A 27,844-nucleotide genomic window follows, 5' to 3' on the forward strand; every position below is an offset into this window, starting at 1 on the left:
CCAGTCTCATTTTTTTTTTTTCCTCCTGTGCGTGTTTCCTGCGTCAGGCGCGGCGGTAGCGGAGAGCGGCGGCAGTCTATAGCGTGTGGTGGGGGGAGCGGAGCTCTGAGACCCCTGAACATCCGCGGCCATGGCGGATGTGACCGCTCGGAGCCTGCAGTACGAGTACAAGGCGGTGCGTGTGGGCTCGGAGGAGGGCTCTGGGCTGAGGAGGCCGGTGGGGAGCGGGAGGCTGAGGAAGGGAGTTTCACTCTGAAGGCCTACGGGAGAACCGCGAAAGCAGAGGGGAAATCAGATTCAGGCGAAGGAGGGGGTACACGACGATATGAATAACCCCACTGGTGACTGGGGCGAGCGGGATGGGCTAAGAGCTCTGCCAGGAGTGTTTGTTCCCTGTCCCCTCGGCCCTGTTCCCGCCCCCTTCCGTATGTCATCCCCAGCGTGCCCGACAGTGTTCCCAGGGCGGAGTTATGGGCAGTGTTAGGAGCAAGGATTGTTCTAACGATTTGATTGCCCTTTGCTTATGCGCAATTATATGATGCGCTTCTTAAGGAAAACATCTTTTTATTCCGACTAGTGATTTTCGTCACTTATTTGCCCCAGTTCTTACTTCCTTTGTTATCAGCTGGTATCCCTTTGGTACCGGCATTGGCTCTGCTCCTGTCAGAGTTTCGATAACATTGTGATCTTTTCAGAACTCGAATCTTGTCCTCCAAGCTGACCGCTCTCTCATTGACCGGACCCGCCGGGATGAACCCACAGGAGAGGTTCTGTCCCTGGTTGGGAAGCTGGAGGGCACCCGGATGGGAGATAAGGCTCAACGGACGAAACCACAGATGCAAGAGGAAAGAAGAGCCAAGTGAGTAGCAGGGGGAAAATGATTTTTCTTCAGACTCAAAGTCCATTTTCCCTTGGCATTTGAGCAGTGGTTTTTTTTTGCTGAATTTCTTGGTGCAAGTGAGATGTCAGTGGCATTAAAACAATTCAGTAAAGATAAAAACAGAACAAAGAATCGAAAGGTTCTTTGGCCTAAACAAGTGTATCTGAAGTGGAAAACAACTTTTAGATCTTTTTTCAACATGTGTTTCTCATCCATAGAGAGATCTTAATTTTCTTCATGGTATTTTGAAGATTCTTGGTAAATTCTTTTTGTTGTTGTTGTTGTTGTTTATCTACTTTACATATAGTAGTTTATCTGTTAATCCCTTACTTTTTTTTTTAAATTATTTATTTTTTGGCTGCATTGGGTCTTCGTTGCTGCACACGGGGGTTACTCTTTGTTGTGGTGCGTGGGCTTCTCATTGCAGTGGCTTCTCTTGTTGCAGAGCATGGGCTCTAAGCGTGCGGGCTCAGTAGCTGTGGCTCGCAGGAGAGCGCAGGCTCAGTAGTTGTGGTGCACGGGCTTAGCTGCTCCGCGGCATGTGGGATCTTCCCGGACCAGGGCTCGAACCTGTGTCCCCTGCATTGGCAGGTGGATTCTTAACCACTGCGCCACCCGGGAAGTCCCGTTAAACTCTTGTCTCAGTATCTCTTCTCACTCTTCTCTTTTATTACTAACTAACCACCCCTACTTCTTTTGTCTGCTGTTGCCCACTTCCAGTTTTGTTGTTATAAACTACCGTTCAAGCATGAAAGGCAGGTGTTTTGTTTTGCTTTTTTGTTGTTTTTTTACTTTTGCGGGGTGATATATTTCCAAACTTAAAAAAAATCATTGAACTTTATCTCACTGTTATCTTTCAACCCTGATCGTCTCTGTCTTCCTCTTCTCTCATGATGAAGTCTCAAAAATTCTAGGCCCGGTTTTGATTAAAGCAGTTGTATTTGAAATGAGTTACATATCATTGGTCCTCCACTTTGCAGAGTATGACTTCTTTTCCAGGAATTGATGGCAGTAGATTCCTTTGGAGCTTCGGTTTTCTGGCTAGAAAAAGAAAATGTGTCTGAGGGATAAAAAACTAGTCAAAATCCAATCATATATTGTCAGACAAAGTAGAAAGGGTTGTCTCTTTTAAATGAACGTGGAGGATGTCTCATTGTAAAATTTAGTGCATCTAGTGAGAGAATGTCAGAGTATTCCCTTTCTGTTACTGTGATCCCATAAAGAAATACTCCTGCAAGTGACTAAGGCCAAATGGGAATCATTTGCTGAGATACAGATTTGTGGTTTTAAGTATTACCTGTGTGGAGGAGGGTGGGGTGGGCTTCCTTTAGTCTTGCCTTTGAGAGGGAAGGTTCTGCCCGTTCAGCATCACACTCTGTCCATTAGGCGAAGAAAGCGTGACGAGGACCGGCATGACATCAACAAGATGAAGGGTTATACTCTGCTCTCGGAGGGCATTGATGAGATGGTGGGCATCATCTACAAGCCCAAAACTAAAGAGACCCGGGAGACCTACGAAGTGCTGCTCAGCTTCATCCAGGCTGCACTTGGGGACCAGGTGAGGCAGCCAGAGGGTGAAGCCATGTTTTTGGAGAGGGAGGAAGTCACAACTGGGAGGCACCAGAGGAACCTTGTCTGTGTATTTTCCTGTGTGGGCTATACCGATATGCAGAAGTGGCTAATATTTATGGAGCACTTACTTTATATGGGATAGCATTTTACATGTGTTCTCTCTTTCAGTTCTCATGTTAGCTCTATGACCAGGTGCTATTAATATTTACTTTCCATTCTACAGAAGAGAGGTGTGAGGCAAAGAATACTTAAGTAATCTTCCCAAGTCACAGAGGTAGTGTTTGGCAGAGCCAGGATGTAAGCCCGGGTCGTTTATATCCAGAATCTGTGCTCTTAGCATTATACATGTGATTAGATTAAGGACTTCTGTGGGTCTCTGAGAGACTCTGGTGAGGTGGTTGCTAGAGGAGGTGAGGATGAAGAATTGCCACAAGTTTGGCAGGCTAGGGCAGGACTGCAGAGTGCCTCTCCCGTCTGGAGAACTGTGGCACGCTGCTGTGGAAGCCGTGTCTGTCTTCCTAAGACCACTTACCTGATTTTTTGAAACAGATGAGTCTTCCTTCAATTTTGTGACCTTTGGTGGCATTTTTAAATTAACATTAGTGAAAATGGTCGGAACCTGGTATGCAGGTTTTAAAGAGATACAGCTCTTCACATCCTATTGTCACGTAAAGCTGGTCAGTGATGTTCTTTGTCTTTGTCTCGTTCTGAATTTTTTTTTTTTTTTGCCGCCAGCCACGTGATATCCTTTGTGGGGCAGCTGATGAAGTTCTAGCTGTTTTAAAGAATGAAAAGCTTCGGGACAAGGAAAGGAGAAAGGAGATTGATCTGCTGCTGGGTCAGACAGATGATACAAGATACCATGTGTTAGTGAACCTGGGCAAAAAGATCACAGACTATGGTGGAGACAAGGAAATCCAGAATATGGGTAAGTGAGCTCTTTGTGTCCTGACCATATTAACTGGATGCTCGTTGACCCCTAAGGTGATCTTCTAGCCTCAGCCATTAAAGCATCTGAAAGATGCTTTACAAGGTTTCCATAACCTATTTGGTCCTTTTGGAGGGGTTATGATTGATGGACACCAGAATCCCTGGATTCCGGTAGCCATTTCTCATTCTGAGACCCTTTTATTGTATAAAACATGGGAGAAAACTTGGATAGGGCCTGGGTGGAGGGTGGAGCAGGCAGAGCAGGACCATATCCACGGCCGGCAGATTGGAGCAGGCCTTGGTGGTGGCAGCACAGGAGGCTCTCTTTTTTTTTTTGTAAATTTATTTGTTTTATTTAATTTATTTTTGGCTGCGTTGGATGTTCATTGCTGTGCGTGGGCTTTCTCTGGTTGATTCGAGCGGGGGCTACTCTTCGTTGCAGTGCGCGCGTTTCTCATTGCAGCGGCTTCTCGTTGCGGAGCACGGGCTCTAGGCGCGTGGGCTTCGTTAGTTGGGGCACGCGGGCTCAGTAGTTGTGGCTCGTGGGCTCTAGAGCTCAGGCTCAGTAGCTGTGGCGCATAGGCTTAGTTGCTCTGTTGCATGTGGGATCTTCCTGGACCAGGGCTCAAACCCGTGTCCCTTGCATTGGCAGGTGGATTCTTAACCACTGCGCCACCAGGGAAGTCCCAGGCTCTCTCATGTTGATCATTTGTCTGTTAGTCCTTAGACCTTAGGTCTGTCCTGAGGAGAGGCAAGTCAGGCAGTTAGGGAGGAAATTAGCTCCCTAGTGCCTCATTTTACTAACTGTTCCCTGTCCTCTTTTTCTAATCCCTCACCGTTTCAGATGACAACATTGATGAGACATATGGTGTGAATGTACAGTTTGAGTCTGATGAGGAGGTAAGTGATAAGCAAACAGACCCAGTCTCGTCTTTTTTTTTTTTTTTCAGTTGTTAAGGTGAGGGGACCACTTCTGATATAAAGAAGTGCCCTAACTTAAGCCAGATAAGTTTTATGGTGTTGTATTGGTGTCAAACTTGGGCATAAATATTATTTCGCTGAAAAATTGTTATGGTTATTTTTTGGTTTTATAAAGCAAATTTGAACTTATAAATGTAAGTTAATATAATAATTGAAGATAAACCAAGTGGGTCAGCAAAAAGAAAGAAAAAAAGGTAAGTACAGCGTATACTTCATTTCGGGAATGTGCTGTCCTGTTTTACTGCATTTTAACCGTACTGTGATAGTTTTCCTCTTTCCAGTACTGTGTCATACTGCCAATTTCAAAAAAAAATGCACATTTGCCGCAGAGCATGGGCATATTTTGTACATGGTTGTGTCAGTAATAGTTGCAGCAGCCACTGAGGTTTACCATCTAATTAGAATTCTTGAATATAACTAATAGGAACAAGTGGGGCACTTGAAAAAATGTGCAGAGCTGCATTCGAGTTCTCAGTGGGTGTGTTTGGCTTCCTGAAAGGTAAAACGCCAGCTTTGGGATATCATAAACTAGGACAGGAAGAAGGGGTAGCAAAGGAGAGTCAGAGGAGAGAGCACAAAGCTGGGAGCCGAGAGGGCTGAATTTTGGTCCTATATCGGACAGGTCATTTTGCTTCAGTGTCTCCACCTTTCAAACGATATGATTAAGTAGATGACTGCTGAGCCCCTTCCTCCAGTAGAGTTAGTAGAATTTCTTTATTTTAAGTAGCAACAAACTAAAAGAATGCTTTGCTCATAGCATTCATTCATTGAACAAATGCTTATTATTAAGGACCTGCTTTTAACATGACCCTGTGCTCAGTACGCAGTACACCTGTTGGCAGGTGTGTGAGTAAAGACAGTAGTGAGCAAGCGAAGTGTGGCCTCTACATTTCTGGTCACTGTGTGCTTTCCCAAGTGTGCTTCTGTATTGGTCCTTCTGATAAATGTACTCTGGAATGAGGCTGACCCTGGTTCCAGTAAGTTGTTGGTTCCACCGCAGAAGCCTTTGCTCTAACCATGGAGCTTATTTTAAGTGACTTGAGGGAGAGGTTCTGTGGTGATGCCAGGATCAGCTCCAGGTCACGAGTTGGGGTTCGGGCTGTTTCCACAGGAAGGTGATGAAGATGTGTACGGGGAGGTTCGAGAAGAGGCATCGGATGACGATATGGAAGGGGACGAGGCGGTGGTGCGCTGCACCCTCTCGGCTAATGTGAGTACAGCTTGCTCTTGCCCGCCGCTGCAGGGCAGGTTATTTCTGGGTGTAGCACTTCTTTCCCATACCTAGGTCCTGTCATGTATTATGTATTTCCCATGCCTTTCCCATAGGTCCTGTCATGTATTATGTATTGAGCTACCTTTTCATAGGGTGAGCTGTGATAAACATTTCGTGTCTTGATTTTTCTTAAGGTTTCAGTCAGTCACCCTCTTTCTCAAAGGCGTGTGTTGATGAAGTCTTGGTGGGTTTGGTGTGCTCATGAACTCAGTACAGCAGAGTCGTCATCCCCCCCGCCCCCTGCCCTCCCCCCCACCCCGAAAGTCCTCAGAAGAGGGTAGGCTGTGGGTGGGTGGTCTGCAGAGCTTTGTTGCAGGATGATAAGAAAGCACATGGGGCAGATGGAGACACAGTGAGCTTAGTGCCTGGTTACTTTGTAGCTTGTGGCCTCAGGGGAACTGATGAGTTCCAAGAAGAAGGATTTGCACCCTCGGGATATTGATGCCTTTTGGCTCCAGCGGCAGCTCAGTCGCTTCTATGATGATGCCATTGTGTCGCAGAAGAAGGCAGATGAAGTCTTGGAGATTTTGAAGGTACAGCCGGGATAATGTTTTTGTGTTCCGTGTGTCTTAGCAGATGGGGCAGTGTAGGAAGCAGATGGCTGTGTCCTTAATCGTGGTGTTACCTTCTCCCTGCAGACGGCCAGTGATGACCGGGAATGTGAGAACCAGCTGGTTCTGCTCCTTGGCTTCAACACTTTTGATTTTATTAAGGTGTTGCGGCAGCACAGGATGATGAGTGAGTATATATGGAGAACGCTTTTGGGTTGTAGGTAGGTGTGTGATAGAGGTTGTGTTGCTTTCATAGCCTCGCCAATTGTTTCATGTATTTTTCTTTCTACTCCAGGGTTGAAGGTTGATTTTGTATCTCACCTTCCCTTTCTTCCTTTTGCTGTTGGCAGTTTTATACTGTACCTTGCTGGCCAGTGCACAGAGTGAAGCTGAAAAGGAAAGGATCATGGGAAAGATGGAAGCTGACCCAGAGCTGTCCAAGTTCCTCTACCAGCTCCACGAAACGGAGAAGGAGGATCTGATCCGGGTAAGGGCTGGGTTGGTTTGTCTGTCTGACTCCTGAGTTAGAGTGTTTGCTTTGGAAAAGAGACGCTAGTTAGAAGATTGCAGCAAAAAGCTAAAGTCCTGTTAAAGCAGGAAGTTGAAGAAGTGAATTATTTCTCGAGATTCTTTGAGTTTGGTCATTGGTACAGCATGGAATCAACACCTTCACGCTGGTGTGGTCGAGAGACTGCTGACCTGCTGCTATCGTCACCAGCACCTGGGCCCTTTGCTGTTTGTTCACACAGTAAGTCATGGTGTCTGCTGGTAGTACAGGAACACAACGCGTGTTTGCTGAACACAGAACCCACACTCTGTCCCTGAAGGATAGCCCTTGATGTTGCATTGTTGAACATCGACTTTTGAAATCCCAGGACTATGTATTGTCCCTTGAAAGTGGTTTGATTTCATCATTCTGGTGGTCCTCAAGGGTCTGAACGTAAAGGGCCACCTTTCTGTTTCAGGACTTACTAGTCAGCACCTGTGAGTCAAGCTCAGCCAAGGGACTGAAAAGGACAAGAAGCTGGGATGGTGATGAATCATTGCTCTTCTTTCTGTTTTTCCGCATCACAGGAGGAGAGGTCTCGGAGAGAGCGAGTACGTCAGTCCCGGATGGACACAGATTTGGAAACCATGGATCTGGACCAGGGTGGAGAGGTAGGTACCAAGGCCATTTCCAAGGCTGTGAGGGATGGAAACTCCTTTGCTCAGCTTGCTCACTTTATATTCTTGTGTTTCATACTCCCAGGCACTGGCTCCGCGACAGGTTCTGGACTTGGAGGACCTAGTTTTTACCCAGGGGAGCCACTTCATGGCCAACAAACGCTGTCAGCTTCCTGACGGATCCTTCCGTCGCCAGCGCAAGGGCTATGAAGAGGTGCATGTACCTGCTCTGAAGCCCAAGCCCTTCGGCTCTGAAGAAGTGAGTGAATTGCTTTTCTAAGTTTTCTGCTCACTTCGCCTCCCTTCCAGTTTGGATTTCCACCCATTGACCAAAGTGTGGCCTTGTCTCACAGATAGTTTATTCCAGAAGTGGAAGCTGCTGCAGAGTTTTCCCGTTTTGATTTTGAGCCCTGGGGACAATACTGATCTCTCTGGTCTGGCCTTTAGTGGAGCGTTATGCAGGGAGGTTGCTGGAAAGTGCAATCTCGCAAAACCACAGTCTGCTCAAGGGTGCTGCTCATGTGATGTGCATGGCATTTTTTTCTAGCAACTTCTTCCAGTGGAGAAACTGCCCAAATATGCCCAGGCTGGATTTGAGGGCTTCAAAACACTGAATCGGATCCAGAGTAAGCTCTACCGTGCTGCTCTGGAGACGGATGAGAATCTGCTGCTCTGCGCTCCTACCGTAAGCACTGCCCTGCCTGCTTTTTTCTTGTGGAATGCGGTGTATATTTTAGGTGGCAATATTGTTCATTTCCATCCTTACCCCCTAATTCTTCATTTGGTGGAAGAGATGTTAAATGGTAGGGTAAAATCCGCAGGACGTGCTCTGTTTTGGTGATAAGCCCTTAGAAATTGGGGTAGCGAGCATAACAAGGTACACAGGCCTTCTTGTCCTTGACCTCCCATAGGGTGCTGGTAAGACCAACGTGGCCCTGATGTGTATGCTCCGAGAGATAGGGAAGCACATTAACATGGATGGCACTATCAACGTGGATGACTTCAAGATCATCTACATCGCCCCCATGCGGTCTTTGGTGCAGGAGATGGTGGGCAGTTTTGGAAAGGTAAGGGGGTAGAACCTTCCTCCAGAAGATATTGGGTGCAGCTATCAAAGTACTGGGGACAGGCCTGGTGCTTCTCTGCTTCTAATATTAGGGCATTTCTGGAATGCCTTGTGTGGTGTTTTTTTTCTCCTTCGAACGTGGAACTTGACCCAAGTACAGAGTGTTTGTGAAAGGAGAAAGTTCTGGATCTGTTCTGGGCTTTTACAAGGGTTTACCATCTTTTTAATCTTCCCCTTAGCAATTTTCTGCAGTTGGTATCATTTGCATTATCGGAGTATTTATGAAACACTCACATGGGTGGTTGATAATAGATCTAGTGTTATTCCAGGTCTGTTGTCTGCAAGCTTCCATTTCCCCCTCTTGTGTGCAGAGCTCCCAGAGAGCATTTTTCTGCTTCCTTAGCCTGAGTGTAAACTTGGATTTGTTTTAGAAATAAATGTTCATATGATCGACCTCATACACTTGATATTTCCCTGAAGGGTTGATACCTACCTCCAGTACCCCACACTCAGACTTCACAGACAGAGAGTGTGGAGTCCAGGCCCCCTCCAAGCATTCTTGCCTGATGTGCCTTTCCTACACCCAGCGCCTGGCCACGTACGGCATCACTGTTGCAGAACTGACTGGAGACCACCAGCTGTGCAAGGAGGAGATCAGCGCCACTCAGATCATCGTCTGCACCCCTGAGAAGTGGGACATCATTACCCGCAAGGGTGGGGAGCGGACCTACACCCAGCTCGTGCGACTCATCATCCTGGTGAGCAGGGGGTCCTTGTGGGAACGCAGAGCCCAGGCCTGGTTGAGGAGGGGTTGGTGGGTTTTAATGCTAAACTTTTCTTCAGTGCCTTTCCTCCAGTTACTGGCCTTCGTAATGGCAGCTATTGTCAGCATTGCTCTTACCGCTAAATGAGAATCTGCACCGAATTGAAACACTTCCCAGTACGTGCATGCTCCTTACCATATCATTTATACTTCTTTTATGTCAAATATTTTGAAATAAATGTAAACAGACAATTAAAAAAACTGTTGATGCTTATATCCTCCCAGAACATTAAAGGGCTTTATAAATAATCCATTCTCAGAGGGAATGAGTAAAGAGTCAGGATATTGTGTCCTGTATACACAGAAGCCCCCAGGGAGGAATGACAGTCTGAGTGCTGTTTCTTTTGGTTGTCTGGGGAAGCAGAAAGGAGACCTTGCTTGTTGATTTGCAGCATTCTAGAGCAGGGTTGGCAGTCTGTGGCTACTGATTTTTGTTTTATTGGAACACAGCCATACCCATTTACATATTGTTCACAGTTACTTTTGTGCTGCAGTGATAGAATTGAGTATTTGTAACAGAGACTGTATGGCCCACAAGCCTAAAATATTGACTCTCTGGCCTTCAAGAAAAAATTTGCTAGCCCCTGCTTAGAGTCTGCTACTCAAAGTCTTGTTAGAAATGCAGAGTCCTGGGACGTCCCTGGTGGCACAGTGGATAAGACTCCATGCTCCCAATGCAGTGGGTCTGGGTTTGCTCCTTGGTCAGGGAACTAGATCCCACATACATGCCTCAACCAAGAGTCTGCATGCTGCAACTAAGAAGTCAGCATGCTGCAACTAAAGATTCCCACGTGCTGCAAGAAAGATCCTGCGTGCCACAACTAAGACCCAGCACAGCCAAAATAAATATTTGTTTTAAAAAAGAAAGAAATGCAGAGTCCCTGTCCCCACCCCCACTTACTGAAATATAATCTGCATTTTAATAAGATCCCCTCCTGCTTTGTATGCCTGCTGAAATTTGAGAAGCACTGCCTTAGGCTATGTGAATTCTTCATTTGATGCATTATACAATTCGTTCTTTTTTTTTTTTTTTAAACTCCTTTATTGTTTCCATTTTTTTTTTTTTTAATTTTATTTATTTATTATTTATGGTTGTGTTGGGTCTTCGTTTCTGTGCGAGGGCTTTCTCTAGTTGTGGCAAGCGGGGGCCACTCTTCATTGCGGTGCGCGGGCCTCTCACTATCGCGGCCTCTCTTGTTGCGGAGCACAGGCTCCAGACGCGCAGGCTCAGTAATTGTGGCTCACGGGCCCAGCTGCTCCGTGGCATGTGGGATCTTCCCAGACCAGGGCTTGAACCCATGTCCCCTGCATTGGCAGGCAGATTCTCAACCACTGCGCCACCAGGGAAGCCCCAATTCGTTCTTGGTAAAGATAACTGCCCAGAGGTAAAACCTTATATGATATAAATATGGTCTGATCAGAAGCTTTATCTTTAGTAAAGAAATTTTCCTTTGAGTGGAGTTATGAATTCATTTACCCGAAGTATCAGATTTTCTTACCGTAAAGCATTGTTTCACTGAACTGTAGCAAAGCAGCTCGTGGTCGGAGCATGTTATTTCCTGGGGTATTTCACGGTGAATATTATCTCATCCTTTGGGTTTCCTTGGCTTTGGGGTCCCTTTTCTTCTTTATTTGGCATATTAGGTGTGTACCTACAAAATGGGAATACTCTCAGGAAAGGGGGCCACATTTCTCTAGTCCTACAGGTAATTTGCTGCCCTCCCATTCTTTAGGATGAGATCCATCTTCTCCACGATGACAGAGGTCCTGTCTTAGAAGCGTTGGTGGCCAGGACCATCCGGAACATTGAGATGACCCAAGAGGATGTCCGACTCATCGGTCTTAGTGCCACCCTCCCCAACTATGAAGATGTGGCCACCTTTCTGCGTGTGGACCCTGCCAAGGGCCTCTTCTACTTCGACAACAGGTATAAGAAAAGACTGGGAGAAGTTTAACCAGGGTGACCTTCCTGTTGTCCTTCTTTTCCAAGGAGCTCTATTAGATTGGGTTTTAGAATGGCCTTTGGGTTTTGATGTGATATGAATCCAAAAAGAGGAATATTGCTCCATGGCAGTGGAAAGGACTGTTTATTTCCTAAGTACTTTTGTCTCAGAAGCCTCATTTGTCTAACTGTTGAACTTCTAGCTTCCGCCCAGTGCCTCTAGAACAGACTTACGTGGGCATTACGGAGAAAAAAGCTATCAAGCGTTTCCAGATCATGAATGAAATTGTCTATGAGAAAATCATGGAACATGCTGGAAAAAATCAGGTCTGTCATAGTTTCTCGTTATTCTTGAACTCTGTTCTTTTGAATTTTTGACTTACTGATAGCCAAGCAAGACTGACAAAGATAGAGAAGACACAAAACAAATCACCAGTACCAGAAACGAAATGGAATATTACTACAGAATCTGTTACATTTGAAAGGATAGTAAAGGAATACTGTGAACAACTTTACACATGAATTTGACAGCCTAAAGGAAATGGGCCCATTTCTCAAAAACAACCAACTACCGAAACAGCCTTGATGAAACAGATAATCTGAATTGTCCTATAACCATTAAAGAAATTGAATTTGTAATTTAAAAACTCAAAAAGGAAATCACCAGGCACAAATAATTAATTTGTCTATCTACATTATCAAGGGTTCTTCCATAAAAGATTTGGGTGACTTACACTAAAAACATACTAAAAATGAAGATAAAAATTAAAAACTAGTGAAAGGGCATTTTACTAGTAAGTATGATCTAATTTTTTTATGGAACATTGACTACTTTGCCTGATTAAAAAACATAAGAATTTACATGAAGACACAAATCTTTTCTTGGCAGTAAATACTTGGAGGACTTTATTTCCTACAAAATAGTGCCTGTCTCATACTGAGACTTACTTCCTAAGTCCATTTATAAAGGCCAGTGCCCGTTATTTTATATAACATTTTAGCAGCTGAGAATCTCATCAGGTACCTGAACACAAATTAATTGAGATTCTTGAATGTGCATTCATATTATATTTAAACTTGCTGTGAAAAGATGGGGTGCTAAGAGTTAGTTTAGTTTCCCAGTTACAGGACCCTCATCACTGTACTTGGTAGGTTCGTTCGCTTAGGGTCTTGCGGGCCCTGTTAGGCTTCTGAGCCAGTGTGCATTACTGCCATCGCCCCTTTTTAAGACCTCAGTTTCCTGCCTGATAATGGTGCAGCCTCTGCTTCTGCTGGTTCCTCAGGGGCGTGGGGGTGACTGTCGGAGTTGTGTCTCTTGACTGTGGCAAACTGGGGCTTCTACTCAGGTGCTGGTGTTTGTCCACTCCCGGAAGGAGACTGGGAAGACGGCCAGGGCCATCCGGGACATGTGCCTGGAGAAGGACACGCTGGGTCTGTTTCTGAGAGAGGGCTCGGCCTCCACAGAAGTCCTTCGGACAGAAGCCGAGCAGTGCAAGGTGAGGCGAGACAGGCCCGGCTCTCTCATTCCTACCTGGTAACTGGCTCAATCCGAGTTGTCCCAGTGGTCCTCCGGGAGTGCGTGGTGGTGCTTTTTCACACAGGGTGAGGTTTGATTGGCTGTGGATATGTGGGTAGATGAGGGGCAGAGTCTCAGCTGAAGAGATTTGCTTCATCTCTGGGGGAGTTCCCTCAGGAAGGCTCACCTCATCACCTGTTCTTTTCTGTTCCCCAGAACCTGGAGCTGAAGGATCTCCTGCCCTATGGCTTTGCTATTCATCATGCGGGCATGACCAGAGTTGACCGGACACTTGTAGAGGATCTTTTTGCTGATAAACACATTCAGGTGAGGGTGGGCAAAGCACAGATGGAGAAGACTGGAAACATCGGACGTTGGGCCATATGTTTGTGCCTGGTACTTCGTTGTTTCTGGCTCAGTTAAACCAGGTCAGAGGGTTGGGTAGGTACAGTCAGTGTAATGTCATACCACCTCTCCCAACTCTTCATGTCCTGCACGAGGGAAGATGAGTGAGTTCAGGAAAGCACCTGAGAAGCCCAGCAAAGCAAACATGTTGGTGACTCCAGATATTGTCAGACATAGGTCAGGACCTTGTTCATTCCCTCTCTCAGGAGAGCCTGTGTTTTAAATTGTCTAGTAACCTTAAGTTGATTCATATAGGTCTGCATATCTGTCTCTTAAGTGTCTCTAGAACCTTGAAATGTTGATTCTTGAAGAGATGAGGAACCTGTGGACTCCTTTCCTCTTTATTCTGGTGTTACGTTGGCAAGTACGGGACCCACCTCGGTGCTGCTAGAAGCTCTGAGGCCAGTTGCCTAGAGAAGTTGAGGATAGTAATCCGTGGTGGTAACGTCCGTTTTCCTTATTACCTTGCCTTGCCTCTGTAGGTTTTAGTTTCCACGGCAACCCTGGCTTGGGGTGTGAATCTCCCCGCGCATACCGTCATCATCAAAGGCACCCAGGTGTACAGTCCGGAGAAGGGGCGCTGGACAGAACTGGGGGCACTGGACATCTTGCAGGTATGGAGCTTTTGAGTTTATTCTCAGTGGGGAAAAGCATGCTGTGTCTTATACACAGGAGGCCCAAAAGATGGCAGATGGAAGGTGAGGTTCCATAATGTAGAAGCCTGGAATCAAACCCAGGAGCTCTGTGGCCATAGCCCTCTTGGTTGCTGTCTCTGACCTATAGATGCTGGGACGAGCAGGAAGACCGCAGTATGACACCAAGGGCGAAGGCATACTCATCACTTCTCATGGGGAGCTGCAGTACTACCTGTCCCTCCTCAATCAGCAGCTTCCTATTGAGAGCCAGATGGTATCAAAGCTGCCTGACATGCTCAACGCGGAAGTCGTGCTGGGGAACGTCCAGAACGCAAAGGTAGGGGAGGGCTCTGTCCTTGGCGCCTCTTGCCTTCTCCAGAGAGGCCAGGGTACCAGGAGTGAGGTGGTCTCGGTCATTGTGCTGTGGGCCACCAGCATCGGCGTCCTCCAACCCTGGGCCCCACGTCTCTCAGTGTAAGCAGGCTCTCAAGCTTCTTGGGTCTCTGGCTGACAGCTCCCCTTGTTGCCAAAATCTTAGAAAAGACTCTGTCTTCTTAATAATGAAATGTTATAAACGTTCACAAGACAGTATAATACATATCGTCATAGTTGGGAATTAATGTCTAAGTGCTCTGTGGGAGCTTTTCACTTGGACATCAGTTCTGCATGCTAAGGCCCATGATCTGTTTCTTACAGGATGCAGTGAACTGGCTGGGCTACGCCTACCTGTATATCCGAATGCTCCGATCCCCAACCCTCTATGGCATCTCTCATGATGACCTCAAGGGAGATCCCCTGCTGGACCAGCGCCGACTGGATCTGGTTCATACTGCTGCCTTGATGCTGGATAAGAACAATCTGGTCAAGTACGACAAGAAGACGGGCAACTTCCAGGTGAGTGGGCTGAGGGACGGAGGTCCCTGCAGAAGTTGTAGCCCCAGGAGACAATTTTTCAGATCACTGTCTTGATTCAAGTACTGCCTAATTGCCCACTGCTTGGAACAGCAGAAAAACAAGTGGCATTGGACTGTGCCCTTTGACCCTGGGAACTTCTAAAATGGTATAAAACCTGACGGTGCTTCCTTTCCATATCTTGAGCTGTGGTAGCTGATCCAGCTCTCTTGTCTGTGTGGGCATCAAGTCACACTCTAGGTCAGTTTATTGAGCCATCCTTCTTCCTGTGCTTGGGCCAGGCACTTGTATCGCTGTGTGTTCACCCAGTGGGCCCCTCTTGTCCACAGTGAGAGGTTGCCGCTTGTTACTGATCAGCTTTGGATTGAGTCTTCCTTCTTTGTAGGTGACAGAACTCGGTCGTATAGCCAGCCACTACTACATCACCAATGATACGGTACAGACCTACAACCAGCTGCTGAAGCCCACCCTGAGTGAGATTGAGCTTTTCAGAGTCTTCTCATTGTCCTCAGAGTTCAAGAACATCACCGTGAGAGAAGTGAGTCCACTCAGCATGTTGGAACTGGAAGTTGGCACCCACTGCCACGTCACTGGTTGGTTCTCTCCTTGGCCTCCTGGCTTTTTCTTGACCTGTTTCCTTCTTGTGGCAGGAAGAGAAGCTGGAGCTGCAGAAGCTGCTGGAGAGGGTGCCCATCCCTGTAAAGGAGAGCATTGAGGAACCCAGTGCGAAGGTGAGCGCAGCTCCTCTCTGCTTGGGGTAAGGATCAGGTGGTTTTCCTAGTCTTCTAAAAGATGAACCTTAGAAAAGAATTTAAAAAATAAAAAGATAAAAAAATAAATAAATAAATAAAAGATGGCCCTTGAGTTTGGGTTTGTTCTTGGTAATCTGCTCAGTTCTCCGAGTTTCTGCATCCTTCTCACATGTTCTTTTTACATGGAGTAACAATTATTTAATGTCTGCAAATCAAGAGCTCTAGAAGGTCTTACCTGGCATGGATGCCCAGAGCAGAAATGTATTCACTTTTTTTGGATGGTTCAATGATCGGCCTCCTTCTGGCTGATTTGCTTTTTTCCAGATCAATGTGCTTCTCCAAGCTTTCATCTCGCAACTGAAATTGGAGGGCTTTGCGTTGATGGCCGACATGGTATATGTTACCCAGGTGAGGGCAGGGTTGTGCCACCCCTGGTACGTTCCCATCCCGTGTTCTGTGTGTGTCTGGTAAAAAGTAGGCCTGACACGAGTGAGGGAGGAGGAATGCTGAGTTGTGCCCCAGGTGGCTTGTCGGCTGGTGCGCGTGTGGTACGGCCGCTCTGTTTTACTGATCTTGAGCACGTGGGAAGGTGAGGCTTTTACGGAGATGCTGGGGAGGCTCCACATGGAGATCGCGAGACACAGTGTCTGCTTCCCTGTGGAGAGGGACTTCCCATTACGGCTGCTGGGCTCCTAGATAAACCCAGAAACGGCAAAAGGCTTTATTAACTACTCTTTGTCTTTTCCTCAGGGCAAGTCACTAGCACCCTTACTCTTGCTAGGACTCTAAATGCTAAATGAGTCAAAAGCCTTACGATCACGCAGTGAGAGGAAGGTTACAATGCTGGGCGCTGAGCTCTAGCTGCACTTCTCTGACTGTCCTGCGTCAGCCAGCGTCTCCTGGGGGCGGGGGTGGGTCATGACAGAGGGACTTGGGTTTTGAGTTGGTGTAGCTGGTCGTATCAGAGCTTGAGGTAATTAAACCCTGTGTCAGGTGGCTGCATTATTAGGTCTGGGGACAGTGCAGACTTGACAGGGGGAACGCTTCATCTTTCCCCAGTCGGCTGGCCGGTTGATGCGGGCCATCTTTGAAATTGTCCTGAACCGAGGCTGGGCGCAGCTTACAGACAAGACCCTGAACCTCTGCAAGATGATTGACAAACGCATGTAAGGCCCAGTGAGCTGGAAGCTGCTCACACGGTGGGGGTCCCCGGGCTGAGGGTGTGGTGGGAAAGCCTTAGAGGCGTCAGATCTCGCCCTGATGTGTGAAATATGCACCTGGGTGAAAGTTGAGAAGGGGGCAGGCCCTTTGGGGTGGAGCTGAGGAGTCGGGGAGGGTGGAGTCGGGGAGGGTGGCATAGTTGGAGATGTCTGTCTTCAGCATTCGTGCTTTGTGGGTCACAGCTCATCCATTGGAAGCCGTGAGGAGGGCAGTTTGTTCCAGGCCCCGCACAGGGGACTAATAGTTCTGTTTCCTTCCTGGACAGGTGGCAGTCCATGTGTCCTCTGCGCCAGTTCCGGAAACTCCCTGAGGAAGTAGTGAAGAAGATCGAGAAGAAAAACTTCCCTTTTGAGCGTCTGTATGACCTGAATCACAATGAGATAGGTGTGTGGGAAGCCGTCCTCCTGCTCGTCCGCACAGCTCAGATGTCTCCCTAAGCCTGCCTGCTTTCCAGTTCCTAGGCCTCGTGCCCTGACATCCTGGGCTCGCTTGTCTCGTCCCACTAGCAATAGGCTTGCTCTTGGTCTCGGGGCTTTGAATCCTCTGGGCCCACTGAGAGTGGAGGGAAGAGCCTGCCCTTCTGGAGTGGAATCCGCCGGTTCCCCTTGGTGGCCCTCAGGGCTGGGTTTGCAGGTACATCAGGCAGGCTGGGCTGCAGCCCCGTGCTCTCTTGTGTCCTCGCAGGGGAGCTTATCCGCATGCCCAAGATGGGGAAGACCATCCACAAATACGTCCACCTGTTCCCCAAGCTGGAGTTGTCGGTGCACCTGCAGCCTATCACGCGCTCCACGCTGAAGGTGGAGCTGACCATCACGCCCGACTTCCAGTGGGATGAAAAGGTCAGGCTGTGTGAGGCAGGGGCCTGGTTTCAGAGGGATCTTGAGGAGAGCGGGATTGGAGGGCTGAGTTCCCGCCAGCTCATGCTCCTGTCACTTGTGCCCCTCTGGGCAGGTCCATGGTTCATCAGAGGCGTTCTGGATTCTGGTGGAGGATGTGGACAGCGAGGTGATCCTGCACCACGAGTATTTCCTACTCAAGGCCAAGTATGCGCAGGACGAGCACCTCATTACGTTCTTCGTGCCCGTCTTTGAACCGCTGCCCCCTCAGTACTTCATCCGTGTGGTGTCTGACCGCTGGCTCTGTGAGTGCGTCTCCTCCGCAGGGTCCCCTGGACCAGGTCCTCCCGGGGCAGTTAGATGCGTGTCTTGCCCCTTGTACTGCGCCAGACTTGGTTGGGGAGAGTGCTGTGTATGCTGCCTTGGGGTTCCCAGTGTGCTGACTGCCCTTCCCGTTTCTTTTCTGGCAGCTTGTGAGACCCAGCTGCCTGTCTCCTTCCGGCACCTGATCCTGCCAGAGAAGTACCCACCCCCAACCGAGCTTCTGGACCTGCAGCCCTTGCCCGTGTCTGCCCTGAGAAACAGTGCCTTTGAGAGCCTTTACCAAGATAAATTTCCTTTCTTCAACCCCATCCAGACCCAGGGTAGGTGTTTCCATTTCCAGGCGGGCAGTTCCTTTGGAGGCCTTTTAAGGTCCCCTGGAGACAGGTAGGTTCTGCGGGAGGAGGGGGAGGAGGGCCCTCAGGTGCTTGGCAGATGTGGGAGCTCATCATTGCCAACTGTTGGAGCAGCTGGGACATTTTCTGTTCTCAGAAGCCCTTGTTTACTATTAGATTTGCTTCGCTTCTTTGCACGTCTCCCTGAGGAGGGTTGGTAGAGCAGGTCTTATTATCATGGTGCACTGTCATTTCTCAGGCTCAGGAGGCTCCAGTATTGAACCAGAGTGCACAGCGTTGACTGAGGCCTCCTCCGCCTTCATTGCTGTAAACGACAGCTGTGTTCCCAGAGCATGCCCTGTGTTCTAAGTACTCTGGGCTGGGTGCATCCCAAGTGTTTTCTCTTTCATTCCTCCCACAATCCTGTTTGAGATACTAGCAAACAGGGATTTACCATTTGAGATACTACCATCAGTGTCCTGTTCTACAGATGAGGAAACCGAGGCAGGGAGAGGCACCCCAATTGAACCAGCCTAATAAATAGTAGAACTTGATTTTAACCCAGTCTGGATGCCAGGGCTTACTTATTAGGCTTTTACCTTCTCTGTGTATTTGACTCTTTCCAGGAAACATGGGAGAGGGTTGGAGGGGCAGAGGAGGGGAGCCAGTTCCCCTTGTTTCGGCATCCTGTCCCTGAGAAGCAAGGAGGGAGCCCTGACCTCCTTTGCTTCTGTTGTCCTCCTGCAAATCTCCAGGGACCCTGAACTCTTGCTCTTGGTCCCTTCTCCTCCTCTTGTGTGGGAAGGAGCGGATGAAGGGGAGAGATGTCGCAGGCCCGACTGCAGCTGGGGGCCCTGTGCCATCACCACTCATGGTTGCCATTCTGGGCTGACTGGCTGAGTTTCCTGCGTGTCCGAGTCTCTCTCGGTGTTCACGCTGCCTCTCTGTCACTTCTCAGTGTTTAACACCGTGTACAACAGCGATGACAACGTGTTTGTGGGGGCCCCCACGGGCAGCGGGAAGACCATCTGTGCGGAGTTTGCCATCCTGCGGATGCTGCTGCAGAACTCAGAGGGCCGCTGTGTCTACATCACCCCCATGGAGGCTCTGGCGGAGCAGGTGTGTCACGTGTGAATTTTCCCAGAAACCGTTTTCATCTCTGAGTCCAGATCAAGGTTTTCTGAGCCCTGAAATTCGCAGAGCCAACTGGGGCAAGACTGTTTGCCTGCTGGTAGCCATTTCCTCAGTCGTATACTAAAGGGAAGCTCTCCGGTCACTTATGGGTTGGTGTGTGATTACGAAGTATTTAGCTTGAGAGCTACAGGGCGACAGGCCTCTGTGTTTGGCTTCCCATGTTTTTCTCATAATTCGTGAACTGAAGCCTGACGTGGCCTGATGTTTTCTGCCCGCCCTCTGCCCGCCCGCCAGGTGTACATGGACTGGTACGAGAAGTTCCAGGACAGGCTCAACAAGAAGGTGGTGCTCCTGACGGGGGAGACCAGCACGGACCTGAAGCTGCTGGGCAAAGGCAACATCATCATCAGCACCCCCGAGAAGTGGGACATCCTTTCCCGGCGGTGGAAGCAGCGCAAGAATGTCCAGAACATCAACCTCTTCGTGGTGGATGAGGTCCACCTTATCGGGGGCGAGAATGGGGTATGGCTTGACCTTGCAGCATAGGAGGGGGGCTGGGACCGGCAGAGTAGCCTTGGCCTTGGGCCTTAGGTGAGGGCCAGAGACTAGGGCTTCTCCCAAGAGGATTCTGCCCGTCACCTTATTCTGAAAGGATGATCTGAGACTTTTTTGTAGTTTTCTTGGAGAATAGCATTGCTTAGTGGAGATTGGCCATGGAGGAGGTGGACCCAAAGACGGGAGAGCCCCTAATCACAAGGAAGGGTTAGGAGATCATCTCGAGGTTGTTGGGCTACATATGAAGGTAGCTCAGGGCCGAGGATGGAGCGCCCGGGCCTGCAGTGACTCCCGCTCCTCTTCCCAGCCCGTCCTAGAGGTGATCTGCTCCCGGATGCGCTACATCTCCTCCCAGATCGAGAGGCCCATTCGCATCGTGGCCCTCAGCTCCTCGCTCTCGAACGCGAAGGACGTGGCCCACTGGCTGGGGTGCAGCGCCACCTCCACCTTCAACTTCCACCCGAACGTGCGCCCCGTGCCCTTGGAGCTGCACATCCAGGTGGGACCCGCTCTTCCTGTTCCCACGTGGCCTCATGACATCCAGGGCTCCCTGGGTTTGTAACCTCCTTTCTTCCTCCTCGGTTTCCAGGGCTTCAACATTAGCCACACACAGACTCGCCTGCTGTCCATGGCCAAGCCTGTGTACCACGCCATCACCAAGCACTCGCCCAAGAAGCCCGTCATTGTCTTCGTTCCGTCTCGCAAGCAGACGCGCCTCACCGCCATCGACATCCTCACCACGTGTGCGGCCGACATCCAGCGGCAGAGGTGGGCGGGGCCTGGCTCCTGGGGGCCCGTGGGGAGGTGAGGGTTGGCTCAGGTGAGACTGGCCTACCCTGCCGGGTGTTCTGTTCACAAGGGTGGGGTGGCCCCCGCCTGGCTCGGGGCTGGGCGACGCACAGCTGGAAGGGTCTCTGCGGGGGCGGGGAAGCGCTCCGGGCTGAGTCAGTGCTCATGCCGCCTAGGTTCCTGCACTGCACGGAGAAGGACCTGATCCCCTACCTGGAGAAGCTGAGTGACAGCACGCTCAAGGAGACGCTGCTAAACGGGGTGGGCTACCTGCACGAGGGGCTCAGCCCCATGGAGCGGCGCCTGGTGGAGCAGCTCTTCAGCTCAGGTAGAGGGCAGCCTTGAGCGCAGGGTGAGGCTAGATCCAGAGGTGTCACGGGGGCGTGTTCAACTTCTGGGTGTGGGTGATACTTCTTTACAGCACATTGGTCATTTTCAAAATATTGATACTTACCAGATTATTTTATCTGTTATCTCATTTGATTTCAGTATCCTTGTGGTGAAGGTGGGACAGATATTACCCCTACTTTCTGGGTGAGAGAGCAGGCAGGCACATAAGGTTGTGCTCTTTCAGAACCTGGTTTTTTAGACCAGGATATTTGGCCATTAGACCTGGTTTTCTACGGATAGCAGGCTCGGCAAAGTGGCTGGGCCTTAGAGATGGAGTAAACTCTGTTTCCCTTGGGTGGCTGTGTGCCTCTGTCCCTTGTTGACGTCAGGCATTTCACGCAGAGTATTATTTTGACAGTGCTTAGTGGAGCTGCAGTGGAGATTCTCCTGCCAGAATCATTACTGTCACTCTTTGACCCCTGAATCTGTCTGGTTTGGGGCACCTTCAGAGCTCGATTTTGCCACCATGTACTGAGCCAGCCCGTGGCTGAGTCAGCCTTAGCCCTTTCCAGTCAGCAAGGCCCATCTGTCAGGCAGGAGTGTGAGCCTAGCTTTCCCTGGGCTTGGGACTCTGTTCCAGGATTACCTCATTTCCTTCAGGGTAGCCCCCCCCAGCAGAGCAACAGTGACATAGAGCCACCTCCTGTAGTACCGAGGTAGCCCCTTAGTCATTAAACCTTGTTCCTGGTAAGCTTTGCTCTGAGTTGTGAAACGTAACACAAGATAAGCCACTACCTGCCCAGGAGGCAGCAGGTCCTGCCTCACCCAGGGAGCCCTGTGCTCAGTCTCCTTCTCCCCTCTGCTGCTCAGGGGCTATCCAGGTGGTGGTAGCTTCTCGGAGTCTCTGCTGGGGCATGAATGTGGCCGCCCACCTGGTGATTATCATGGATACCCAGTACTACAACGGCAAGATCCACGCGTGAGTACAGCCGTGCTCTTGCTCTGTGTTAATCAGACCTTCCTTCCTAAGATGAACGTAACACCTGCAAATCCAGAAGTTCACTATTGTGAAGAAAAGGTGTTAGGGAAATAAGCAGCTAGCCGAGATTCCACCCCAGCCAGGGTTTTATTTATATGGACTTATTTTTAATGTCTGAACCTGCTTCTAGATTTGGATTTGAGTCGGGTGACTTGATTACTCATGAACTATATAGCTGAAAAGTTTGGAAGCCTGCCTTACATATTAGATCCTTTAATGGGGACTTATTTGGCTGTTGGCATCAGATGGGTTAATAGCTTTGGTTCAAGGACACCGAGCAACAAAGTAATGACTCTTACACTTGAAAACTAAAGTGATGTATAGATAATGCATGAAACTAGCGCCTGAGCATGGGAACTCATAAACAGAGTTTTGCTGTGATTGGCCCACGTCTCCCCGTGTTTGCACTTTATTCTTTGACATTTAGGGAGTCAGCCTCCTGGGTGTCTGTTGCTGCAGCTTTGCCTCCTCTCCCCTCCTGTCTCTAGGTACGTGGATTACCCCATCTACGACGTGCTGCAGATGGTGGGGCACGCCAACCGCCCTTTGCAGGATGACGAGGGGCGCTGTGTCATCATGTGCCAGGGCTCCAAAAAGGTCAGCCTGGGCCTCTTGCACTGCCTTTTGATCCTGGGCCTCAGAACAGATTCTTTAGTTTCTCTTTCGATAGATGTCTTTACTTATTTTTTTACATTCTGTCTGTCAACTTCTGCCTCTTTTATCTTCCACGTTGCTTTGGTAACAAGCTTCTTGGCTGCGTAGAATTTTGTAGCCTTTGGTTTTTGCTACTGCTGTTGACTATGTGTTGAGGTCTTCTCCCTCTGGCTGGTTCCATCTTCCCTCATGCTCTGCTCAGCATGTGGGACGTGGTGTACCCCCTGTCTCTGCTGTAGAAATACCCAGTGATGCCAGTGGGAACAGGCATACACACCCAACTCTCCAGGTCCAGACCCAGCTCACCTTGTCTGTGCAACTGGTTTCTTCCATTTTGATTAGCTGTGTCTGTCTGTCACACAGGGGCCACATTTTCCCTTGGCCTTTTTTTCCCCCTTGACCTATCTCTGTGACCATATTGTCATTGACTCTTTATTATCTTCTTTCCCATAGGATTTCTTCAAAAAGTTCTTATATGAGCCTTTGCCAGTAGAGTCTCACCTGGACCACTGTATGCATGACCACTTCAATGCTGAGATTGTCACCAAGACCATTGAGAACAAGCAGGACGCCGTGGACTACCTCACCTGGACCTTTCTGTACCGCCGCATGACACAGAACCCCAATTATTACAACCTTCAGGGTCAGTGGCTTTGGAGCACACCTTATCCTTTTGCAGTTTTCACAGCCCTTGCTCGCCATCTCCCTGTGACTCCCCACTTACCTCTCACCTTCACAGGCATCTCCCATCGTCACCTGTCTGACCACTTGTCGGAGCTCGTGGAACAGACCCTGAGTGACCTGGAGCAGTCCAAGTGCATCAGCATTGAGGACGAGATGGATGTGGCGCCTCTGAACCTGGGCATGATCGCCGCCTACTATTACATCAACTACACCACCATTGGTGAGGGCCGGCAGGGGCTGGGTCTGTGCAGAGCCTGAGCTAGAGGGATCTCAGGCAGGGCCTGCAGCCCATGGGGCATGAGAGATGATGATGCTTCCAGTGCCCCATCCGGTGTTTGTCAGAGGCACGCATCGCAGGGTGGAGCTGGGGTAGCCCAGGAGTTAACTCTCTCCTCTCTGCTCCTTTTCTGCCTGCTTTGACTCCTCTCAAATCTCCTTCCCTACCTCTCTCAGAGCTCTTCAGCATGTCCCTGAATGCCAAGACCAAGGTGCGAGGGCTTATTGAGATCATCTCCAATGCGGCCGAGTATGAGAACATTCCCATCCGGCACCATGAAGACAATCTCCTGCGGCAGGTGAGGGCACCTCGGCTTCAGGAGAACATGCTTGGAGCTGAAGCTTGGCCCGTGTTCCCAGAGCGCGCGATGCCCCGTCACCACAGGAAGACACCGACCCCTCCTGCCCCAACCTCCCTCACGCACCTCCACACGTCTCAGCCCCACCACCCCCAGGCACCCAGCCGCCCCTCTGAGTTTTGAAGGGTTGTGAGCCTGGGACAGGTGGTGCCTGAGAGTGGGTCTCAGGCAGGGTCACTTCTTCATCATCGGCTCTTTTTCTTCCACTTTCCAGTTGGCCCAGAAGGTCCCCCACAAGCTGAATAACCCTAAGTTCAACGACCCGCACGTCAAGACCAACCTGCTTCTGCAGGCTCACCTGTCCCGCATGCAGCTGAGTGCTGAGCTGCAGTCGGATACAGAGGAGATCCTCAGCAAGGTATCGAGTGGGGTCGGGGGGAGGCCCACGTGGCCCGTGAAGCAGCAGTTCCAACCCTGCCTGCTCTTGCTCTCTTGTCCCTGTTCAGGCCATCCGGCTCATCCAGGCCTGTGTGGATGTCCTCTCCAGCAACGGGTGGCTCAGCCCGGCTCTGGCAGCCATGGAGCTGGCCCAGATGGTCACCCAAGCCATGTGGTCCAAGGACTCATACCTGAAACAGCTGCCACACTTCACCTCAGAGCACATCAAACGTTGCACAGACAAGGTGAGCCGGGCCGGAACCCGGAGTGTCGGGTGGCCGAGGCTGTGGCCGAGCTTCTTGCACTGGGGGCGGCTGTGGAGGGGAGCCTTCTCATTCTGGCTTCTCTGGAGGTGTTAGCCCTGGAGCTGCTAGAGGGCCTGACAGTTGTGGGCCATGTTCTTTCTGAAGCCGTGTCTTCTTTAGATGATCTGATGGCATAGGAAGTAAAAGTAGCCGCTCTTTGGAGCCTCTTCCCTCTGCTGCTAGTCTGCATTCTCTCTTCTTCCCTGACCTCTGACACCCGCTGCAGGGGGTGGAGAGTGTTTTTGACATCATGGAGATGGAGGACGAAGAGCGCAACGCGTTGCTTCAGCTGTCCGACAGCCAGATCGCAGACGTGGCCCGCTTCTGTAACCGCTACCCCAACATCGAGCTGTCCTACGAGGTGGTGGACAAGGACAGCATCCGCAGGTGAGCCAGAGAGGGCCAGGTGCCCCGCCCCGGGTCCTTGCTGGGCACAGCTGTGACGTGCGACCTGCGTTTCTCCCCACAGTGGCGGGCCGGTTGTGGTGCTGGTGCAGCTGGAGCGAGAGGAGGAAGTCACAGGCCCCGTGATCGCGCCTCTCTTCCCACAGGTACATCCTGGGAGCGGCTTCCCAGGGGTCCACTTGAGGCCCTACCCACTGGCTAGAGGCTGGGCTACAAGGGTACATAGTCACTGAGGGAGGAAATTTAGGGTAATAACGAAGCCACAGGCCTGAGGATTAATCTTGGGGCCATGGGTGTTTTCTGTTTTTGGTGGTTTTTTGCTTGAAGGCAATTTAGGTGACTGGTCGTTATTGAACGCCCCAGTCGCGCGGTGTTGTTGACGTCTGTGGCTGTGAAGAAGCATTTATCTTTAACTCTAAATGGCTCCAGGGGGACTTCCCTGGCGGTCCAGTGGTTAAGACTCCCTGCTACCAATGCAGGGGGCGGGCACGGGTTCGATCCCTGGTTGGGGAACTAAGATCCCACGTGTCGCTCGGCCAAAAAAAAAAAAAAAAAAGTCTCCAGGACAGTTGGGCTTTTCTAGTTGGTGTTTCTTCGCTCTCGTTTCTCACAGCCACTTACTCTGCTTCCAGTGCTTGGTTCTTTACCACCAAAGAGGAAATCTGATCCCTTACATGGGAGAATAATTGAAGGCTGAAAGGAGAAACCAGATACACTGTAATGTTTAAATTTACAAACTATTCGTTTAATAGGCTCTGAGGAAAGAGCGCTTTCAAGTGGAATGCTTGGGTTTTCTGACAGTGGAGCGGCCAGCAGAGGGGGATTCTTGGTAGACGCAAGGCCTACTTTGGATCCTCTGTGCTGGCAGGCTCACCTCTATATTAACGTGTTTTTCTCCTCCGGCATATATGCCTTTTATTTGAAAGAGTCTCTGAGGAACTCAAAGCTGCGAGGCCCCAAAGACTAGATGTCTAATAGTGGAATCTTGGATTTAGTGTCAGGTACTAAATGGGAGAAGGTACTTTGGGACAAGGAAATGAGCCGAACCAACAAATGAGTTCATCTGCCTACTTAAAGATTCATGTGAGACACCTCAGACAGTTTAAAATCTTAGGTATATCCAATTGTAGTTTGGGAAGAAGTTTTAGAAAGCTTTCTTTCTGGTTTCTGGTTTCTTACTTTTGTAACTTTTCTCCTGGTGTCATGATCATCAAGTTTTATGTGCTGACATTGTTGGCTTTTGGTCACTACAGAAACGTGAAGAGGGCTGGTGGGTGGTGATTGGAGATGCCAAGTCGAATAGCCTCATTTCCATCAAGAGGCTGACCCTGCAGCAGAAGGCCAAGGTGAGTGTGTCCGCTGGCCCTCGCGTGCTGTGAGATGGGGCAGGGTGAGAACTCTTCCTGTGTCTGAGCTGGCCCTGAGTTCTGCCTGCTCTCTCCAGGTGAAGCTCGACTTTGTGGCCCCGGCCACTGGCGCCCACAACTACACTCTGTACTTCATGAGCGACGCTTACATGGGATGTGACCAGGAGTACAAATTCAGCGTGGATGTGAAGGAAGCTGAGACAGACAGTGACTCAGACTGAGTCCAGAGGCCTTTGCTCTTGCACAGAGAGAAGAGTTGAACCTGTTTGGTACATGTACACTGTCATGGGACCTCAGTCTTGGAGACCCGGTCTGTGTGAGGTCTGGCCAGCCAGTGCTGTCGCGGTCCCAGCCCACCCCACTACTTTCCTCTCCATCCAAACTTCGGATCTAGTGTCTGCAGGTGTCAGGCATAAACTGTGTACACCATTTTTAGGCGTGCTCTTTGCAGTTCCTTTTGAGTCACACATTCTAATAAAATGACTTGGAGAAACCATTTGTCTTTGCAGTGATTCCAGATTAAAAGTTTCCTTTCTCGGACTTCCCTGGTGGTGCAGTGGTTAAGAATCCGCCTGCCAGCGCAGGGGACACGGGTTCGAGCCCTGGTCCGGGAAGATACCACATGCCGCAGAGCAACTAAGCCCGTGCGCCACAACTACGGAAGCCCATGCACCTAGAGCCTGTGCTCCACAACGAGAGAAGCCACCGCGATGAGAAGCCCACGCACCACAATGGAGAGTAGCCCCCAGTCGCCGCAACTAGAGAAAGCCCGCGCGCAGCAACGAAGACCCAATGCAGCCAAAAAAAAAAAAAGTTTCCTTTCTCCAACCTAAGGATTATTTTTTTTCAGCCAGTGAACTTGCTCACAGCGAGCGCTTCTAGAGGATGAGGTTGCCCTTCCGTTGGGCTGCCATCTGCACCATTTCAGTCAGCGCAGAGGGGACAGTGTTGGTAGCTTCTCTTCAGTCAGGCTTGTGCCCTTGGTCCCTTCCTCTGTATCTGCCCTACTGCAGGAACTAACTGAACTTTGCTGGAGAGATCAACAGGTTAGAGCTTTCTCAAGATCAGCAGTGTCCCTTCCCATAATGAGGCAGCACCAACTGGGTGCTTAAACCGATTTTAAGATCCAGATCTACAAATTTTTTTCTCAAATTCTTGCCTTCTGGTTTTTGTAGGAATAAATATGCATAAAATTGAAAAATGATTCTGAAGGGTAATTTCCCTAGGTTGGCAGTTTTCAAATTTAGTCTTAGGACCCCTTTACACTACAAAAAATTAAGAGCCCCGAACAGCCTTTATTATCTGGGTTATAGCCATTGATGTTTATTTACTATAGTAAATGCATTTTAAAACAACAGTAACTTATGTTAACTTTTTATGAAAAACAACTTCCAAAACAAATCCAGGGAGAAGAGTGGCATTTTACATTTTTGCAGATCTCGTTCATGTCTGGC

At 49.5% G+C, this 27,844-nt stretch overlaps 2 protein-coding genes across 2 annotated transcripts in view; one reads left to right on the top strand and one right to left on the bottom strand.

The window, feature by feature from the left end:
• Nucleotides 1-26,886, top strand: SNRNP200 (small nuclear ribonucleoprotein U5 subunit 200). Its single transcript, XM_082427224.1, has 45 exons — nucleotides 1-175; nucleotides 696-859; nucleotides 2,267-2,438; nucleotides 3,188-3,380; nucleotides 4,227-4,282; nucleotides 5,475-5,573; nucleotides 6,017-6,169; nucleotides 6,275-6,374; nucleotides 6,538-6,674; nucleotides 7,262-7,345; nucleotides 7,437-7,610; nucleotides 7,899-8,036; nucleotides 8,263-8,418; nucleotides 9,005-9,175; nucleotides 10,974-11,167; nucleotides 11,386-11,509; nucleotides 12,529-12,678; nucleotides 12,915-13,025; nucleotides 13,586-13,717; nucleotides 13,887-14,075; nucleotides 14,435-14,632; nucleotides 15,036-15,188; nucleotides 15,301-15,381; nucleotides 15,727-15,810; nucleotides 16,462-16,568; nucleotides 16,889-17,007; nucleotides 17,308-17,462; nucleotides 17,575-17,764; nucleotides 17,930-18,103; nucleotides 19,074-19,234; nucleotides 19,544-19,771; nucleotides 20,112-20,303; nucleotides 20,394-20,572; nucleotides 20,770-20,921; nucleotides 21,794-21,902; nucleotides 22,451-22,559; nucleotides 23,070-23,259; nucleotides 23,356-23,520; nucleotides 23,754-23,875; nucleotides 24,150-24,293; nucleotides 24,382-24,558; nucleotides 24,845-25,005; nucleotides 25,088-25,169; nucleotides 26,277-26,369; nucleotides 26,468-26,886. Exons 1-45 carry the CDS (start codon nucleotides 131-133, stop codon nucleotides 26,609-26,611), a joined length of 6,411 nt encoding a protein of 2,136 aa, XP_082283350.1. The 5' UTR covers nucleotides 1-130; the 3' UTR covers nucleotides 26,612-26,886.
• FER1L5 (fer-1 like family member 5) overlaps nucleotides 1-27,844 on the bottom strand; it is a 336,005-nt gene that overhangs the window by 306,312 nt on the left and 1,849 nt on the right. The window lies entirely within an intron of this gene.

This window comes from Balaenoptera physalus (genome assembly GCF_965194825.1).
Source record: "Balaenoptera physalus genome assembly, chromosome: 15".
NCBI classification, from domain to species: domain Eukaryota; kingdom Metazoa; phylum Chordata; class Mammalia; order Artiodactyla; family Balaenopteridae; genus Balaenoptera; species Balaenoptera physalus.